Source organism: Coccinella septempunctata, chromosome 5 (assembly GCF_907165205.1).
Source record: "Coccinella septempunctata chromosome 5, icCocSept1.1, whole genome shotgun sequence".
NCBI lineage: Eukaryota > Metazoa > Arthropoda > Insecta > Coleoptera > Coccinellidae > Coccinella > Coccinella septempunctata.
The window spans coordinates 33,525,465-33,547,307 of NC_058193.1; the positions used below are offsets into that span (position 1 = coordinate 33,525,465).

The 21,843-nt window shown below is 39.2% G+C and overlaps 1 protein-coding gene across 1 annotated transcript in view; it reads right to left on the reverse strand.

The window, feature by feature from the left end:
* The window catches only part of LOC123314117, a 169,261-nt gene that overhangs the window by 80,844 nt on the left and 66,574 nt on the right, over positions 1-21,843 (reverse strand). Inside the window, exons 6-12 of the mRNA XM_044899235.1 lie at positions 5,633-5,764; positions 4,017-4,388; positions 3,354-3,599; positions 2,352-2,605; positions 1,930-2,290; positions 1,504-1,872; positions 67-1,446 (exon numbers count right to left, since the gene is read on the reverse strand). Of these exons, the coding sequence (XP_044755170.1) occupies positions 67-1,446; positions 1,504-1,872; positions 1,930-2,290; positions 2,352-2,605; positions 3,354-3,599; positions 4,017-4,388; positions 5,633-5,764 (3,114 nt within the window). The remainder of the gene's footprint in view (positions 1-66; positions 1,447-1,503; positions 1,873-1,929; positions 2,291-2,351; positions 2,606-3,353; positions 3,600-4,016; positions 4,389-5,632; positions 5,765-21,843) is intronic.

The following is a 21,843-nucleotide window of genomic DNA, read 5'->3' on the forward strand; positions in this document are numbered from 1 at the left end:
ATTATTGAAAGGAAAACAGTGATTGATCAAAACCACTTGAGGGTGTATGAGAAAAAGGTCACTCACTCGAGACACATCCACCGTTGTTTCCTTTCTTGAAACCTGGTTTGCATTTACATTTAGCTGCATGGTTTTCAGGTTCACAATGGGCGTTTTGTGGGCAACGTGCTTTGGCACATGGGCTAATGCAGGAATTATCCACACACGTCAAGGTTTCAGCACAATCGTTATTCCTTTGGCATTCGACTTTACTCATTCCGTTTTCAAGGATACAACCACCTTTGTATGGATCCCCAGTCATCCCTTTAGGACATACACATTTGAAGCTACCTTTCTCGTTGAGACAGCGTGCACCGTAAGCGCAAGGTGTTTCATCGCATTCATCCACATCTACACAGCCTTCTATAGGATCTCCTCTAAAACCTGGTTCGCACATGCATTTAGGTGGATCGCTTGCGATGCACTTGGAGTTCATTCCACAAGGGAAACGTTCACATGGACTTTTGCATCGGTTCTGATCTGAACGATCGGTGAAGAAGGGTGGTGGACAAACGCATTCACCTGGTTGTACGCAACGTTCATTAGCCAAACATTCGTTGTCGCTGCTGCATTTCTTTTGTGCTGGGGCACATAAGCCGTTGTATGGGTCTCCACCGTATCCCTCTGGACAGTGACATTCATACGAACCTCTGGTATTGAAACACTCAGCTCCAAAACCGCATACTTGTTGTTGTTCTGAGCATTCGTTGATGTCTACACAGGATCCGTCCAGAGCTGATCTGAAACCCTTCGGGCATGCACAATAGCTTACTCCACCGGTTATAGTTATGCATTCAGCGCCATCTGGACAAGATCCATCAGCTCCACATCCAGCTAATACGCAATTGCCATCATTAAACTTATAAGGAGGTTGACACCTGCAGTCTGAGCTGTTGCATTCTACGCATTCCAGGTAAGGATTGCCGTTGAAACCTGGTGCGCAATGGCACTCGTAACTTCCAGGAAGATTTTTGCATACTGCATTCAAACCGCAAGCTGGTTTATCCCTGAATTCGGTACATTCATCGTTGTCCCTACATTTTCCAGTTTCGTGGTCCCTGACGTAACCTTGGACACATATACATACACTTTCCCCAACGAATTCATCAATGATACATTGTTCCCCAGCTGGACAAGGATTAGTGTCAGAGCAATCGAACAAAGTGCTAGTTTTAGTGCATCCCGTTCTGTACGGATCACCGGAGGTGCCTCCAGGACATTGGCAAGAGAAAGAACCAGGTTCGTTCTTACAAATTGCACCCGAAGGACAGGGATTTTCAACACACTCATTGATGTCCACACAACCTGTCGAAGTTCCAGTAAAACCATCTTCGCAAATACATTTGGCATCTTGGTTTATCAGAGTGCATTGTTCGTTAGTACCGCAAACTTTGGTTTCACAAGGATCTAAAAGTAATTGAGAATGAAGAGGGTCAACTATGGACATAGGTGAAATCAACTTACGTCTACAATCATTTCCAACGTTTGGTTCAGGACACAAACATCTTTTTTCGGAATTACATATCGAATTTCCAGGACAATCAGAGTCTTTTGCACAAGTGACAATTTCGTTACATCTCGTTTTGGGATCAGGGTCTGGAACTGTTCCTTCTGGACAAGAACATTCATAGGACCCTTGAGTGTTTTTACAAATCGCACCAAGTCCACAAGAATCAGTGTATAAACATTCATTAACGTCATGACATTGACTTTGAGGATTTCCAGAAAATCCTGGAGGACATAAACAAGTGAAGCTGCCAGGGGTGTTAGTGCAAGTGGCGTTGATGCCACATCTACCAGAAGGTCCGTTTATCGTGTCACATTCATCGATATCTGGGGAAATCAGGCAATGAAAAACCACGTTTTGAGTGAGTTACAGAAAAAACTTACCTATACATCCTGCAGCTATGTTGTGTGGATCGTAAGTCCAACCATCATCGCAAATGCAATAGGCTTCGTCACGATCTGGCTTACAGTAGGCGTGTTCGCCACATTTAACATCATCACACGGTGCCTTACACTGAACCATGGGTGGAGCTCCCACGTAACCATTTTCACACTCACAATGGAAGCTTCCAAGGGTGTTTGTGCAACTTGCAAAAGGTCCACATGGTTCAGAGGCGCATTCATCTATATCCAAACAAGTCGCACCTTTTGGTGTAAAGCCTTTTTGACAGAAACATTGGTTTTGAATACATTCAGCGTTATTGGTGCAATCGAAATTAGATTTGCATAGTATGTTCACATCAATCTGGAAAATTCAATATGTTGGGTCAAAATATTATTCGGTGTTATTGAAGAATAGTCCTAACCTGTTCACAGGCGACCTTGGGTGATGGACTAGCCTGATACCCTTGTGGACACAAGCAATTGTACCCAGGGGATGTGTTTTCACAGACCGCATGTAGCCCACAAGGTTTATCCAGAACTGTACATTCGTCAATATCATCACATCCTTTAAATGGATCTCCAGTGTAATCCTCCAAACATTCGCATACGTAACTTCCAATTGTATCCTTACAAACTGCATTCTTTCCACATGGATTGGTCTGACATTCGTTAACATCTAAACAAAGTGTGCAAAATATTCGGAAAATGTTCTAAAAATAATCAGAAGAAAAACAACAAACCTACGCAGAAATACAGACTGAAAGAAACAGAACAGATAAAGACAAAAATACACAGAACAGGCTGAAAATGAAACTGAATTATATAATACAGATGTGTATGCTGAAAGGTAAATTAGAACAGGGTTGTACAAAAACATTGTATACAGTATTAGGCTACTAGGTATAGATAAAGAATACTGGAAATAAAATAATAAGTACCTACAAGAGTCGTACAGTTGTTATGTGGAGAATAACTTCAGGAAAAAAGTGGAAAGGAGATTTTTAGAGATAGCTTGGAAGCTTTTAAGTGATTCGAATTTTACTCAGCAATATTTCTCAGTTTGCTATGGATGTATTGAATATGAGAAAATGAAATTGTTCCACTGATGAATGGATCAGTCTTGATTGAATTGTGTTTTGGTGATATTTCTTGAAGCTGTATACTGAGATATGATTCGTGATTACTTGATTACTTCCACTTGTTTTGCTCATTTTCATACTTTGTTCATGCGATTAGAGAAGAGATGACTGTTTAGAAGTTATGAGCAGTAACAAATTTCGCAATCTGTGTACATACATGATTCGAAAATGATAGAGGCATGTATGCGAAGCTAACTGAACATGTGTTGATATCCATATGAAGGCGATGGACAGAAAAATTGCTGAGTAAAATGGATCACGAGAGTTTCAACGTCTTTAACTAACTTTCACAGTACAATTCTCCTTTTCCGGTGAAGCCCTGTGGGCAGAGGCATTTGTATGACCCCGGTACGTTAATGCATTTAGCGTTTATTCCACAAGCTCCCGATCTTCCACACTCGTTTATATCCACGCATTCCTGACTTCCTGCTCCCCCTGTATACCCCTCCGGGCAAGAGCAGTGGTAACTGCCGTTCGTGTTTAGGCACTTTGCGGACGCAGAGCAAGGGTTTGAGTCACACTCGTTAATATCTGAAGTTTTTAGTATTAATTTTGGGTTACATGTTGTGTTGGTTGGTTGGTTAGACAGGAGAGATTGATTTTCTTTAGTTTTTTTTAGTTTTAATCACATTTTGAATTACTCAAATTGCGTGTCAGTGATTGAGTGTTGAGTTAATTAATAATTAGTTGCTTGAGTGTCGTGAATATCAAACTGACAGTGATACTTGATGGTTCTGATGAGAAGAGCCTAGATCTAGGCAGTTTTTTGAATTCAATGTACAATAATTGTTATTCAGTTACTTCTACTGGAATCAATTGATGCAGATGAGGTTCAAATAACATTTTTGTACAAGAAAATCAGTCTCCGCTTTTCTGTTTCTCCGAAAATTATCCACAATATATACAACTTGCAGAGATTCTCTGAAACTGAAAAGAATTCCAGCGTACCTGTACAGCCTGTAAGTGGATCTCCTATGAACCCTGGTGGGCACGCACACCTGAAGCTCCCTTCTAGGTTAGAACATAGAGCGTCTCTTCCGCAAGGGTTCGACCTTGAACATTCGTCCACATCCACGCAGCCACTGGTGTAAGCATCTCCTTCGTAACCTGGTGGACAGGTGCACTGTCTTCCACCGATAACGTTGGAGCACAGAGCACCAGGTCCACAAGCGCCTGGTAAATCGCATTCGTCCACGTCCACGCATCCATCGTATGGGTTTCCGTAGAATCCTTCTGGGCAGACGCAGGTGTAGTTTCCTGGGAAATTCTGACAATGAGCGTTTTGACCGCAAGCGTTGGGGTTGGCACACTCGTCAATGTCTGAAAGAAGGAGGCTATTTTACCGACTGTATTCCCCAAGAGTCTTCAAAAATGGTAATTGCAGTACCAATCTATCCACCTCTTGGTTAATGTAACAAAGAAAAGGGTGAGCGCAGCCTTATGTTTTGATTGAAACTGGCAAGGATCCGGTCCTAAAGTCATGCGACTTTTTTAACTTAGAAGTCTCTGCTTCTTGAGCTGGCAAGTTCTGGAGATTTTGACATATGTATTCTTCTTAACCACGATGCCCTGGTTCTCTTAAAAGAGTTGCATCTGGTCAGTTTTTTATGGCGTTTTCAGACCATAAAAGAGATCGTTAGAGTTAACAAAAATTTGCTACTTTCAATCGATGTTTTGTGAGTCTATTATGCTCTAGGGTCAGTTTATCGAATGGCACTTGTAGTGATCACTTTCTGAATGACCACCAACCTTGCGAACAGCTCTCAGGCAATTGAAAATAGTCGAATTTCCCATATCTATACATCCATACCAATTTCCGCTTTGAAGGCTTCGATGGAAATATTGAAATTGCCTTCAGATTGATCTCTTGGTGAGTTCATTGATTAATTGGCGTATCAAATTCCCCTGATGTTAATCTAAACAAGAAAAATAGGAAGGGCGTACATCTCCGAGCATCTGTACTAACGTTATTACCCGCTGAAAGGTGAGCCTATACAAAATAGCCAATTAATGATATTACGATGGAATTGTAGAACCTGACTGTTCACTTTTCCCCTCAAAGTAATAAATAAATTAATGACTGAGCCTTTTCATTTTCTGCCACATTTCATTGCGTAAAACTGCGGCAGCCCAAGTTTGAAGCCGGCAATTTATACGCTGATTAAAATATAAATTACATCGATTTATTATATTGAAAATTGATTATGAGTTTCCTGGGTTAATGGGCGTTTTTTCAAAGAAGATCGACGATCTCCTTAATGGTTTCTGGTAGTTGGTACCTAATCGTTTTGTGTTCTATTATCGCGACCATAATATATGTACCAATAATAGTGAAAACCAGTTGCACTGGTACAGAGCTCAACGAAGGCTCGTGTCAACAACAATTCTCTGAGAAAAATCTGAAAAATTCACGAATGGACGCTTTTGAACTCCTGTTCATAGACTTACAACAATATTCTCAACAGGTTATGGGCCCAGAAATTTTTTTCGATGTTGTTGAGAGGTCGAATACTATTTATTTCACTTTTCTTCATCAGAGGGGACATAATTCATGTATTACTTACCGACACATTGCACTTCTCCGTCTCCTTGGAACCCAGGATTGCACTTGCAGAGAAAATGGGCCGGTAGATTGCAGCACCAGGCATTTTCCACACATCTGGCAGCGATGTTCGGATCCTCGCACTCGTTAATGTCTGCAATTTGTTTCAATCAGGATCAGGGATACCTTATCTATTCTAAGGCATCAATATCAAGCTCTCTAAGCCACGATGTAATAACTCAAATTGTGGAACTTCGAAATAACCACAATTATAAATGTATTACTAGATTACGAGTGAGAAATTCGATTCGATTTAGTCTTGGTATTAGCCTCGGTGATGTAGGAAAACGTCCAATATGCGAGTCCTATTACTTAATTGGTTATAATAACTCTTCCTTTAGCATATATGTACATTACAACACGATTTACTACGGGTATATTCGACAATTCATAATGGAAGTAGATCTAGACGAATTGAAATTGGAATATAATCCAACAGAGTATCTTCTGTTGAATATTATGTTTACTACGAAAGACTTTGATCTGAACCAAATCCTCAGATACAACTAAATGTTATTCATTCGATGGAAGAATTAAAACAACTCCTTTAGGTTGGAAACTTTATGTGTGGAGCATTAGCGAACGATGGGGAAATTGCAATGTTTCTCGAACTCGATGTTTCTACTTGAATGTATTGTATACATTTATGGAGACAGCGCTGTTTCGAAAAGAACCATAGCTTCGTTTAGATTCTGATCTTATCATGCCTACAGATAAAATTGGTGTAAAATAAGGGTCTATTCAAAGTAGTCCGTTGAAAGAAACAGAATGGATGGCTCCAATTTCTTGTGAATAGTGGTTCTGGCAAAGAAAGCAGCCAGAGCCATTCGATGTTGAACTGATAAATGGTTTCTTATCTTCATCGATACGTAGGTGGGATATTCAACTACCAGGAATTTATATCTGCTCACTTCCCTGTTCTAATTAAAAGTGAGCTTATTTATTGAGTTGCCATTATAGAATGATCTGACATAAGTAGTACCCGTTAGTTTATGGACTTCATGAGGAACTTATTTGAATAAGAGAACAGGCAGATAGATATGCACTGACGATTCAGATTTAGTAACCTGGTGCTACGTAAAAACATTAATCATTTCCAAATGGGTTATTCAGAGCCTTAGAGAACAATTCCTCTGATTTTATATTGCTTATTCAATAAGTGGATTAACACGTAGTGAAGTAGTGATGATTTTTCATGTTACGAATGGTACTTTTGGGTAGAATCACTCTATAATATAAATTTGTCATCAATACGGTTAGATTGATTAAATTTTGAGAACTGTTATGCCAATTTGGTATGTGGCTTTCTTTTGAGTTGAAAATCAGTACAATTCCAAGATAGAGGTTGGGAAATTTCGAGTTTTGGGACCATAAATACCATTGAAAATGCGCATGTGAAGATTGTCATCAACTGTTGCTCTTCATAGAAGTTACAAATATTGAAATCGATTTCGTCTTCCTTAATCTAAACACCAAAACTTGTAGGTCCATCTTCAAACTTCGAAAGGTGTTCTCACGTGACTATAAGATACAGTGAATGGGACCTGCATCAGAATACCTAAGGTCTAGGTTAGGTAGAGCAATCACCATGACATCTCCCGAGTTCAATGCTCATGTCATGCACGTAACAATCGCTCTGACGTATGACAATGGTGAAATAATAATGTCTGGTTGGATTGCAAGTCAATTATTTAAAGTACTCGCGCCACAGGTGCTAATATAGGTGCCCATTTCATATGCACTACTGCGTCCGTGGGTTATAACTGTTAAAGACGTTCAGGATCACACACCGGGCGTCCTAACTGTAGTTCATTACGCTGCAAATTAAATCAATTTACTCTGTTCATTACGACACGTCCTTATATCCCCACGTTTGGTTTTTTTTTTTTCGGAGAAATGATTGCCAAAGTTGGTGGCACTGATTTGATAGCAATTGCGAAATGGGTGGATGTAAAGCACTGAAAGTAAGTAATCAGGAGCTACATGACGTCATACTGTGATGCTCGTATGGTCAGGAAGTCCACCTTGTTGGTAGACCGAACATAATGAAATGAAATTCCTAAATACCGAGGCCAAAAACAGTATTCTATGAGTCCGATCAACGTAAAACAACCGCTCTGTGATCGGTGCCAAACTGACTCAAACTCAATCTGACAACGACTGTCAAAATGATTGATTTATTTTCTATGAATTTCCATCTTTTTCTTAAGCATCATTCAGGTATTTCTTGGTAGTGTTTTACTTCCTGAAAAGTAAATTCCCATTGTTTCAAACAGATGATGTAATGGCGAAACAAAAACGATTTTACAAGATGATGATAAGCGTGTCATGGTAGTGAAATGCTTCCATAACTGATGATATTATAAACGCCGCAATTTTCTAACGTCCCACAGTATCCAACAACTTTGAACAGTACCAGTATAACGGTTCTTACTTTTTGCTCGAGTATCTGCAGGTCCGACCCTGAGTTTCCTACGTAGGCTCACATTTAATAACTACGAATTTACTCGTCGATTATTGTTTCACTATATTGGCTATTTGTAGTACCAGAGGCTTTGGGTGTTGAGCCCTGCGTCAGGTCTAGGAAATTGTAGAGAAGCGTGCTGAAACCATAAAGTCACAAAGGATCATCAACCTTGCAGGATACTGGATCAACGAACTGGTCTTCTAGACATGACAACGTTATAGTTTTGATAGTACGGGTTGGGATTATCTAAGAGAATTTTTTATCGGCGAATCTAAACGCATGTCAAGTGTGATGAATAGCGGATTCTCTTTTATGTCAATGCTCTGAGTAAAGAATATATTATTTTACTGATGAATAGAGCTGATTACTTTTCTACAGAAAAACGTCTAATGTTGACACCATTTTATGGATGTTGGTTGGACCTGATTTTGAATTTTTTTATATATATACTGATTTATTGTTAATTTTCCAAAAGAAGAAAAGAATTGGTTCACATTTTGTGAACAGGATATCTCAAGTTTCTCTTAGATTAAGAATATCCAGTGGCGGTTCCAGGAGTGAATTTGGGGGAGAGTCATAATTTTATAATTGAAGGGTGAAAGAAAATCGTTTTTCTATATTCGAAGGAATATTTTCCACAAGAGCAATTTTTCTAGTAATAAATCTCATCTGGATAAAACAACCGGTATATTTCTCCAACTAATTGAAACCTTGCTGCCGACCTCACATCGTACGATATTTACCTGTCGATCATTTTCTGATCCTGCGTTTTTTACCTAATATTTGTTTGTTCGGACAAAAACTACCGAGTAAAATATGGCAATTAGCTGGGGGCTACGAGAACGTATAGAGGAGAATTCCTCTACAGTCATCCTCTTCGATTTAAAATAGTAATGGATTAACTGCGGACAACAATTATCAACGGATGAGTAGATTGATAATATCTATCGGTACTCGACAGTGAGCTCATCCGTGAGAGTTTACGCTTTTCGAGAACTCCAACAGGAAAGTGAAATGAAATTGAGTCGAACTGATTGGAAATAATCGTCTGATGTTTGTTTTTCGATTTTCCGCATATTACGTCTGATATAAGTTATTTAATTGATTTCTTCACCATATGAACCCTCAACAAATGTGGATGTGGATGTTGTAAATTCTTCAAGACCGAAAGGTTCACCGAGATCGATGAAATTTCGAGATATTTCACAAGACTTGAATGATGGGGTCAGTTGAAACTTCCTCAAGACCGAACGGTTGTGCCGAAATGGATGAAATTCTCATATTTATTACTAGTAGCGCTGCTCTTTTGGAATATGTATCACATTCAGATCTACGATGATTATATTGGAAGAAAAACTACTCGAAATTTGACCATCGAAAAATTCCCAAAAAGATGGGGTAAGATGAAACTCACTCAAAACCGAACGGTTGTGCTGAAATGAATGAAATTCTCATATTTATTACTAGAAGAGTGGCTCTTTCAAAATAAGTATCACATTCAGATCTACGATAATTTTTCTGGAAGAAAAACTACTCGAAAGTTGACCATCGAAAAATTCCCAAAAAGATGGATTCAGTTGAAAGTTCCTCAAGAACGAACGGCTGTGCCGAAATAGATGAAATTTTGAGATTTATTACTAGAAGAGTTGCTCTTTCAGAATATGTATCACATTTAGATCTACCATAATTTTCCTGGAAGAAAAACTACTTGAAAGTTGACCATCGAAAAATTCCCAAAAAGTTGGGTTCAGTTAAAACATCCCCAAGACTAAACGGTTGTGCCGAAATGGATGAAGTTCTCAGATTTAATACTAGAAGAGTTGCTCTTTCAGAGTATGTATCACGTACAGATCTACGATGATTCTCCTGGAAGATAAATTACTCTAAAAAGGACCATCAAAAAATTCTCAAAAAGTTGGGTTCAGTTAAAACTTCCTCAAGACCAAACAGTTGTGCCGAAATGGAAATTCTCAGATTTATTACTAGAAGAGTTGCTCTTTTGTAATATCTATTACATTTACATAAAAAAAATTCCCAGAAAGGTGGGGTCAGTAAAAAATTCGTCAAGACCTAACGGTTGCAACAAACTTTATGAAATTTCGAGATCTGTTACGAGAAGAGTTGCTCTACTAGCATATGTATTTAGATCTACGATGATTTTTCTGAGAGAAAATGAATACATTTTGCACATGGACACTATCAACCCAAATGAGGCAACAATACTGAGCAGCCGAAAAAACCAGAGCAAGAACTGCCTTTCGAAGAGTAGTTGCATCAGCTCTTCATGAAGTACCAACTTGAAATGGGCTTTGAAATTCAGCCAGAAATCTAGTGAAACTGAAAGCTGAAAATCAGCTATATTTGAGAAAAACTCTAGCTTCTTTCTGGCAGCAATTGTCCAGGCTCCAGTACAACGTGGACAAATTTCGCATCATGGATAGATGTGATATAAGTCATAAAGCAATTATATTCATTATCCAGCTCTGACAGCGCGAAGTTGTTAAGATTGCCCGTTTCTAGGATAACCGATTAGAAATCTCATCAGAGCCATTGGCGTGACAGTCCCATCAAACAGACTTTCCTAGGCCGGAACCCCAACCAGCTAGATTTATACCGGCCGTATGCTTTAATTAAATCGGATTCGATGCACTCCTCCACGTTACCTCCGAACGCAGCATCGCAGTTCATTAATAACCGACGCAATATATGTAATAGAAGATTAACTGTTACTCGCCGAGTGTGCTCATGATGTGGAGAGGCAACCTTAGCATTAACACCTCGGTTTTTGATGCCCGGAATGCGGTTGAATCCAGGAAATAATGATGGATACGTGGCACAAGCACCGCCCACACGATGATGTGGACCAGATATGGAAATCTGTGAGGCCTAGAACCTCCGGTTGTGCAGGATTTACAGATCGATCTACTGTTTAGTTAAATGGAACGGTAGTTGTTTCATACTTGAGGTGGATATCTGAAGAACGAACTCATTTTGTGATGAATAATTGCCATATTATTGCTGAAATTAATAGACTCTTAAAGTTGCAGGATGTTGTTGCTAGGAGATTTGTTCCCAATTCAAATGGTCACATAGGCAGATAAATCTCTTGATCTGTTGAAACGAGAGCATTGAGCAGGAAGTTTCATGAAGACTACAATGAATTCTAAACTAATTTCTTGCATCCTTTGGACGTGGTTGAGGATTTTTTGGAGACCTCTCGTAAATTCGAACCGAGACTAATGAATTAACATAAGGCATGCGAAGTCGATAACATACATCACTTTCGTGCGATTTTGCACTTGCAATAAGTTGTATAAATTGGCAGATGACAGAGAGAACTGGTCGCCAAGTATGGACATTTGTGGATTCGAAAGTACTTCGTTTTGATACCGGTTTTTGTATAAACTCTACAGTCGGATTACCATAATTCGGAGACGTTATTAGGTACCTATACACAAACCGATCGAATTTTAAGTTTTGGTGAATTTCAACTGCTGGTATGTTCCTACTTCCTTCAAGAAAGGTATACACGGGTGGTTCAGCTCAATAATTCATGAGAGGAACGGATTGCGATGATGATTTCAAAGAAAAACGACGTGACGTTTGACAAATCACTCGAATAACATCGGTCAATTTAGGGAACGAGTTATACGGTTGCAGACATTTCTTTTCCATATAAGTTTTGGCTGCTTGTTGGGCAACCAGCTGAAAACACGCTGTGAATGAGTAATGCTGAAGATAACCGAAAATTTCATGTGTTATAAGTCGCAGAGAATGCCTGAGAAATTATGGAAGAAGTGTATGTACGAGGATTTATTGATATCTAGTTAGCCTAGACCAGTTCCATGCATAAAAAAAATATTGCGTTACCATAGCAAACGAACAATAACTCATTAGAAGTGTCAGTGTGAAGTTTGAGGTCAAAAAGTAAACCAGAGTTACGCAATGAATTGAAAGAAAGATGATATCCACCGAAATTGTGAAAATCGAAAAATTGGTGTATAGAGCCATCATCAAGTACCTGTATTTAAAAGGGTTAAGAGTTGAGCAGATTTACGAAGATATGCTTAATACTCTTGGTGATCAATATCCTTCGTATGCGACCGTGAAAAATTGGACTACAAGCTTCAAAAGAGGTAAATTTTCTATTGAAAATGATGACCGATCGAGAAAGCCAGTTTCTGTGTCAGTCCCCGAAAATATCGATGCAGTTCATGACATGATTTTATCAGACCGTCGAATTGGGCTAAAACGGATATCTGAAGCACGGATTATTTCATACGAACGCGTTCATCATATAGTTCACGTCAATTTGGACATGAGAAAAATTGCTGCAAAATGGATCCCCAAATGTTTGAAAGTTGACCAAAAGCGTGCAAGGGTAGAAGCATCGCCTTCGATCTGTGCTCGATTTGAAAAAGATGTAGACTTCTTAAACCGAATTTTTACTATGGATGAGACTTGGGTATATTTCTACGATCCAGAAACAAGGCAACAATCGATGGAATGGCGACACTCTGGTTCTCCAAGACCTAAGAAGTCTCGTGTCCAAAAATCTGCTGGAAAAGTTCTTGCTTCGGTTTTTTGGGATTGCCATGGAGTAATCATGATTGATTTTTTGGATAAGGGTAGAACAATTACTGGAGATTACTATTCGACATTACTGGCCACTCTACGGGAAAAAATTGATGAGAAAAGACGCGAAAAGCTATCCAAAGGTGTTTTGTTCTTGCAGGCCAACGCCCCTGCACACAAATCTTATGATGCCATGCAAAAAATTCGTAATTTAGGGTTTGAATTACTAGAACACCCCCTTTATTCACCAGATTTGGCCTCATCCGACTATCATCTCTTTCCTCAACTGAAAAAAAGTTTTAAAGTTCGGAAAATTTTCTTCTAACGAAGAGGTAATAAAAGTTGTGGAGGTCTGGTTGGCAGAGAAAGAACAAAAATTTTTTTTGAAAGGTCTAGAGACGTTGCAGGTTCGCTGTAATAAATGTAATATATGAATCGAATTAAGAGGAGAATATGTTGAGTAATAAAATATTTTGACATTGAAATTTTGTTTGGTTCTATAATAGGCTGAGAATTTTTCAATATATCCTCGTATAACTGCATATTCTTTCGAATTTACTTCAAATACCGATTTCTCTGGTACACAACGGTGGTTTAAGAGAGTTTTTGAGAGATTAAATCTGTTCACATCCAATTCGTTGAACTCAAACGACTTCCGACGCCAATAATTTCGGGACTCATAAATAATAGGCGTTCTAATCCGAAAATATAGGCATCAGTCCCCTAATAGCTCACAATTAGGCATGATATATCGTGCAAAAAAGGAGGAAAATGATCGTAATCCGAAATCTCGCACCGTAGGCTACGTATCTCTTAAATCTATAATTTATTACACGATAGTTCCGCTACCTTATCAATGGGAGACGGTGTGGATTCAGAAAAAAACCGTTAAATTCGGGTATGAACGTTATGTTGAGGTTCAACGGCCACCAGAAGACGTTTTGGTAGAGTCCTTCCGCTATTGATTTCACAGTAATGGGTTGGTATCGTATGGTCCAGGTTCATTAGCGCCGAAAATGAAAAAAAAAATCAAGGGAAATAAAAATGAATTCAGGTGGTTTTACTGGACAGGTAGCTGTTCTGTTAAGAACTGGTATGAATCGTGAAAATCGTCATAAAAAATGTTGGGTCCAGCTGTCCTGCTGAGATCTGAGATCTCGAGAAAACATATACATTGCAAGTTTCATATAATCCAAAATATATTTTCATCTTTATCAGATATATTTTTCGAAGGACTAATCAGACAAAGATAACCCAAGAATCACACATTTTTTTTGGACTAATTCAACAATTTTTTGATCCCCTTGAATTGGATAGGAAAAGAATGACTGTCATAATCGATGCCCTACTCTAAAACAGGTTGAAATCTCCCAATTCATCAGAAATTTTGAGATTACAATTATTCCGATCGTTATTGAAGACTCTTCGTAATCCTCAGCTTTGAACTTGAAAATGGCGACCTTCAACTCTGGCTAGCATGCGGATGCTGTACTGACAGTTCACAACTAAGCACGTAGACGACCACAAGAACAATTTCATCCATAGTCGAAGCCGCAAGGCAACCTTAAACGACTGCCAAATTGTCCAACAATAGATTTTTGTTTGCGAAGATTCTATCGGACACATTGCGGCAATGAAAATAGATGATTAGCAATTTCGATTGATGGTATCTCGTTTCAGATGGACCACTAGAGTGACTAGGCAAATATGCACTTTATTGTTGAGCATTTACAGTACAAGACTATTTGAAGTCTGCTAGGAAAAAAAAGAGAAAAATTTCAAGTACTTATCGCCATATTGTTCCTCGTAGTTCTCAATAGAAAACAACCCTGAACTATTTATTATTGCAATTCTAATCTGAATAAACTCGTAATGAAATTTTTTCTAGTTCGAATCAAAAACAGACACGGTTCTTCTTCAAAATTCACGAGAGTTTCAGTTTGGCGTATACTTAAACCATTGTTCTTAAGCTACAAAGAATCTGGATCGAGTTTACCACGGTATCAGATGAAGGAAATTAATCTTGAAGAATAAAATTATCCACGCGCTCATAACGGCTTAGCCAATACCCTTCGGGCGTTCTACACGGTGAGCCAAGTCAGAAAAATGCAGAGTACAGTTCGAGAGAATTTCCTACTTCTGAATCTGCTCGATATACCGAGCATTCAAAAAACTATGTCTCGAGATGGACTTGGTATTACGCGATCTCTTCACCGTTTTCAGAATAAGTTTTTGCTAATTAATGGGTGGAAAAATAATTATCACTTGAAGGCGCTTAAGACGGCCTCTCAACACTGTCCGATTGAATTTTTCTCATGAGGCTGGAAGTCGCTTGTCACATTTTTTAATGGTTTCGTATCGTAGGCCGCTAATTTAGCTGATGGTATGTGATGGGGATCTTAATGCAATGCGTTACGAGTTTCCAAAACGTATAATATGGTGAGATGGGATCTGAGAGGCACCAGAAAAGATACGACTATAATTAACGCATTTTTTAAATGTACAGTGTGAGTATTCGGCTGGTGCATATACGGTATGACTTCAACATGGGAGTACCCAACAGTATTAGTGGCTAGCTAAAAGCTTGCAAGAAGTACATAAAGATTTACACCTGCTTGTCGTGAACCTTTTTGGCGTGGAGAGGAATAATAAAAGCCAGAAGTCCAACAAAGAGAAGGGAATAATTCTCTGAAGAAACATTCCTAATACCTAGGCTTGCACAGGCAACAAGATTTGTCTTATTTCCAAAGACCAACACCAGAAAACTGAAAGTATAACAAGCTGATCTTCGGGTAATGATGGGACTGCTGAAACTACAATGTCTTTAGAATTATCTTTGGTACCTCATAGAAATACAATCAGATGAGACATGCAGGCTAGTGGGTTGAAAAAAAAAACAGAAACGAACGCTTAGTAGGCAAGTGTCCAGAAATGGCTGGTTATAAGACCCAAAGATGTCCTGGATCCTGGACTTGGCCAGATTTGTCAGAACCATCGATGGCCTCATAGATTGGTGTCAATTTGCTACCAAAGCAACCTCAATGTCTCTATTTTTCATCCATTTCTTCTGCATCTCGAGAATTATAGTCAGAAGATAACGAAGGAAAGTGTACTCACAAGAGAGTTTTTCAGGACAAGGTAAAAAATTACTTTGGAGGAATCTCCCAACACTGGAGCACGTCAAAAAGGTTTCTTGGGAGCTTTAATCCTGCCAGATCTAAGTTGTTTCTGGATCTAAGCAAGAATATTCTGTACCTCCTCACTGTATTGATTATAGGGCATTGTCGTTTCAGGAAGTACCTAAAGGGAATGAGACTAGTAGAAAATGACGAGTGCGAATTCTGTGAGGAAAAGAATAAAACTCCAGATAAGTTGGTGAGAGAATGCTTCGTCATTGGAAGTCAACGCAAAAAACGCTGTGGACGAGCAACTTGCAGGAGCGAGGAGGTAAACTCCTTGAAGCCATCTACATCTAACGCACTCCACTCAATCCACAACTGACTGAAGCAAGCCTTCGTCATGAGGTAAAGGTTACTAAACCTCTGAGGGAAAACTTATCTCTGGCAGTGATGGAGGTCCTAGACACGACTGAATCTGACCGATTTCTGATACACTACTCATCTAACACCAAGAAACAGGTCTACCAACAATCTACTCATGGTCGTAATCTAATGTCACCAATCCATCTGCCATATCCGACTTTATAACCAATTCGCGGTCATAGTACATAATCCACGCACGCCGCACAGCGTCGGTTGCGCTTATGTAACCCGACCGCGCACGCGCAGCACCCACCAGGGAATCGCGGAGGCCGCGAGGAAGGTCGTGACTGCGATAATCGTCCTGGCTGAGATTAGGAATCCACTTAGGGATCCATTTCGCGGCAGCGTAACAGTACCCGGCCATATCCGATGGGCAATGGCGGGTAAAATTGCGAGAGCGAATTTATTAAGGTTCATTATGCGAAACGTGCGTATTCCCCGACGGAAGTTATTAGATTATTGATATTCTTTGTGGTGCAACAGCCTCGGGTGACATCCGTCGAAACGTTCTGATATAGATTGGTATTCACTTCCTCATACCAAGATTGAAGATGGTGAAAGCACCATCTTCAATCTTGGTTAAAACTACACTGCGCAAAAACATTAACTCACATTATGGAAATCTCAAATTTATTCTACAACTGAAGGTGTTCTCAATGATTATTATTTTTATCAGAATTATGCATGCATATGTTATCCACTTTCAACGGTTTTCTTCAATACAGATGTTTTTTCCCAGCAGGAATAAAAAAAGATGATATTATCAGATTTTGAATGTATTGGCTCCATTCTAAAATCAGTTGATCTCGATCAATTCTAATGATCAATAGTTTTTCTTTCGTTTGATTTTCAACACTCGATCGCTATGCAACGCGAAACACGCAATTTGACCCAAGAGGAATGTGCCCAAGCGGTAGTTTTGCGAGAAGAAGGGTGGACATACACAAGAATTGCAGAAAGGTTTGGAGTTTTCCATACAAGTGTGTCCAGAATATTGCAGCGATTCAGGGAGACAAGTATGAATGTCCGAAGACCAGGACAGGGTAGACCACGGGTAACAACTGCCATTCAAGAACGTTACTTGAGAGTTTCTTCGTTGAGACAACGGTTTGTAACCGCTCGCCTCCTTCAAATTCAGCTTGAGCAAACTGATGAGGTGCAAATTAGCACTCAGACAATAAGAAATCGCCTCAGAGAATATGATTTAAGGCCTCGTGTCGCGGCAAGAGGCCCAGCTCTTACCCCAGCCCATCGAAGGGCGCGTTCGGATTTTGCGAGAGAGCATATCCATTGGGAAGAGGCCGATTGGGAAAGAGTTCTCTTCACAGATGAGACTAGATTCTGCCTCTACCATTGTGATCGACGTTCCTTTGTATACAGACGTCCACATGAAAGATATGCTCAGTGCAATTTCCTGAATATTACTGGTTTCGGGGGTGGATCGATTATGGTATGGGGTGGAATATCTTTGACTGCTCGCACAGACCTAGTGGTCGTTGATAATGGAGCTTTGAATGCTGATAAGTATATAAGGAACATTCTTGAAGAGCATGTAGTGCCATTTGTCCCATACATTGGTGAAAATTTCATTTTTATGGACGATAATGCCAGACCCCATCGTGCGCGCATCGTTCAGGAGTACCTTGAAGAGGTTAAAGTCTCTCGAATGGAATGGCCAGCAAGAAGTCCAGATCTCAATCCGATTGAGCAGGTTTGGAACAACCTCAATAGAAGGCTGAGAAGTTCAGAAAATCATCCAGCTACTCTTAATGACTTAGGAATCCAACTCGGAGAAATCTGGGAAGGATTAGATCAGAATATTTTAAGATCACTCATTTTGAGTATGAACCGTCGTTGCCGAGCTGTAATTAATGCAAGGGGTGGAAGTACCAAGTATTGAATCACTTATCAGCATTTCAGTATTTTGAAAATTGTTCATTTCTCTTCTTTCACATAAGATTCGGTGAAATCCTGAATTTTTCTCCCATTTAATGTGTCTTATTTCGTTAAAAACCTTCTCGAGAGAACATACAAAATAAGGTATAAAGTCAATGTAGAGTTAACTTTCATTAAAATTGAGATTTTCAGAATGTGCGTTAATTTTTTTGCGCAGTGAAGTCAGCCATTATACAGGGATAGCCCATAGAAATTACTCCAACCGGATATTTTCGTGAGTATCAGTTTTTCCGGAAAAACAAACCAAACAGGTCAATATTCTTCTTCTTCATAGAAGATTCCGACTGAATTTTGTACCAATATTTGTAGAAAATAGGACTCTTCATCCACAAATTATTCAACTATGCTCCCCGAAGATTGCAGTCGAGTCAGATACTTCAGAATACCTCAAATTCTTCAAGGAAACGTTGATTAATGTTTATGATAAACGCCCCTTGTCTGGCACGCTCCAAAAACGAGCTTCAGGTACAAAGCATTTCATGTGAGACCCGTCGTATTCTCAATGTGTAATTCCAAGATTTTTCGGCCCCTTTAACCCCTTTATTTAATTGAATTATGAAGGGATAATGTTTCTTTATACCTGCTTTTGGTACCTCTCTCAGGCCACACATTGAATATGAGATGCTTGTTGTTGTATATGTGGGATTTGATTGATTCAAATCATTACCTCCAGAAAGGTATATTTGAATAATTCTTCCATCTTTCATAACTCAAATAAACAGGAAATACACTGCGCAAAAATATTAACGCACATTCTTAAAATCTCAATTTCAATGAAAGTTAACTCTACATTGACTTTATAACTTATTTTTTATGATCTCTCGGGAAGGTTTTGAACGAAATAAGACACATTAAATGGGAGAAAAATTCAGGATTTCACCGAATCTTATGTGAAAGAAGAGAAATGAACAATTTTCAAAATACTGAAATGCTGATAAGTGATTTAATACTTGGTATTTCCACCCCTTGCGTTAATTACAGCTCGGCAACGACGGTTCATACTCAAAATGAGTGATCTTAAAATGTTCTGATCTAATCCTACCCAGATTTCTCCGAGTTGGATTCCTAAGTCATTAAGAGTAGCTGGATGATTTTCTGAACTTCTCAGCCTTCTATTGAGGTTGTCCCAAACCTGCTCAATCGGATTGAGATCTGGATTTCTTGCTGGCCATTCCATTCGAGAGACTTCAACCTCTTCAAGGTACTCCTGAACGATGCGCGCACGATGGGGTCTGGCATTATCGTCCATAAAAATGAAATTTTCACCAATGTATGGGGCAAATGGCACTACTTGCTCTTCAAGAATGTTCCTTATATACTTATCAGCATTCATAGCTCCATTATCAGCGACCACTAGGTCTGTGCGAGCAGTCAAAGATATTCCACCCCAACATAATCGATCCTCCCCCGAAACCAGTAGTATTCAGGAAATTGCACTGAGTATATCTTACGTCTGTATACAAGGGAACGTCGATCACAATGGTAGAGGCAGAATCTAGACTCATCTGTGAAGAGAACTCTTTTCCAATCGGCCTCTTCCCAATGGATATGCTCTCTCGCAAAATCCAAACGCGCCCTTCGATGCACTGGGGTAAGAGCTGGGCCTCTTGCCTCGACACGAGGCCTTAAATCATATTCTCTGAGGCGATTTCTTATTGTCTGAGTGCTAATTTGCACCTCATGAGTTTGCTCAAGCTGAATTTGAAGGAGGCGAGCGGTTGCAAACCGTTGTCTCAACGAAGAAACTCTCAAGTAACGTTCTTGAATGGCAGTTGTTACCCGTGGTCTACCCTGTCCTGGTCTTCGGACATTCATACCTGTCTCCCTGAATCGCTGCAACATTCTGGACACACTTGTATGGGAAACTTCAAACCTTTCTGCAATTCTTGTGTACGTCCACCCTTTTTCTCGCAAAACTACCGCTTGGGCACATTCCTCTTGGGTCAAATTGCGTGTTTCGCGTTGCATAGCGATCGAGTGTAGAAAATCAAACGAAACTATTGATCACTAGAAATGATCGAGAAAAACTGATTTTAGAATGGAGCCAATACATTCAAAATCCGGTAATATCATCTTTTTTTATTCCTGCTGGGAAAAAACATCTGTATTGAAGAAAACCGTTGGAAAAGGATAACATATGCATGCATAATTCTGTTAAAAATAATTATCATTGAGAACACCTTCAGTTGTAGAATAAATTTGAGATTTCCATAATGTGCATTAATTTTTTGCGCAGTGTATTTCCATTTTGTCAAAGACTCATCCTGTATAAGGAAGAAAAGAGTCAAGTGCCCAACGTCAATTACCCAGATCACTGTAAAGAAAGTGGACAAATGATTTTGGATCTTGAACATGATTGCTTGATCAAAATTGAACCAATTTGTACCTCATGATCAAGTGCTCGATAAGGCTATGTGAAAACGACCGTTAATGCTGAAGGTTTGTGAGGAAGTAGTAAAAAATCACTGCCAAGAATCTCTCCTGAGAGAAAAATCCATAGCATCGTAAAAATAGAAGCTCACCAACTATCAATCATTGTATACCACCAATAACGTATTATCAACAAGGGCACGGTAAATATTGCCTATCTGCTTACGATATGAGGGATTTAATTGTTTCTAATGACAGGGGTTGGATTTATCGCCGTAGAATTTTATGGGTTATGAATACTTGTTTATTGCTAAATGAACGAATATTATGCTAAATTGTGCGTGAGGTAAACGCTGTATTTCAATTTACGACCGCTCGAGAGAGATATGGTTTCGTATGGCGTAGCATGATTTATATAGCGGTTGACTGATTGAACATTTCCTGTTGCACAGCACTCAGCTGGATCTGCACAATCGAGAATAGCATCGCAGTAAGAGATAAATTTCCAAAGAATTTAGTGATTTATCTGCCACATATTGGGGATTCAGCATGAGATGATTCGTTATTGCTGGAAATCGTAATAACTCAATTCAAAGAGAGAAAGCTGCTTCTTCGGGTCATATGTGACAACATATAAAACAATAACAAGACACGAAGACACCCAGTAACAAATGACATCCACCTTCTCAGCAACAACACTATATATGATGAAAGAACGTACCAAGATGATCATATTAATTTATAGAACAAAATATGAAATAATCAAGATCCCCATATCTCTGATCAAGTCCCATAAAATTGCAAATGGTAAAGGGGCAAAAACTGACTGTTTACATAAACAGCGTCCATATGAAAATTCAAATTTTTCCGATGGACTTATATAGTCCATAATACCACCAGCGAGATTCATTTGGACGTTAATCACGGTCGTTCTTCAAGTCTAAATATAGGATGCGGCTTAGAAGAGGACATTTATGAGAGATTGTAAAAAGGAGGTGAATACCCACAGTCATCGTCAAATTACCTATAGAAGCAGGAAGGGAAGGAATAGTACCATGATAAATGTGACACCAGTGCCATTATTCCGATATTAAATGGCTGGAACGATCCTCCAAAAGAAAAAGACCTAATTGATTAGGCCTCTTGGTTTTAATTACGATGGCTTATGCTCATTAAGTAATTGAATGTCGGTGTGTTGGGATTTGATGGCGAAATAGGGAAAATTTTTCATTCATTGGCGATGGTAGAAGAAGAAAATGATTC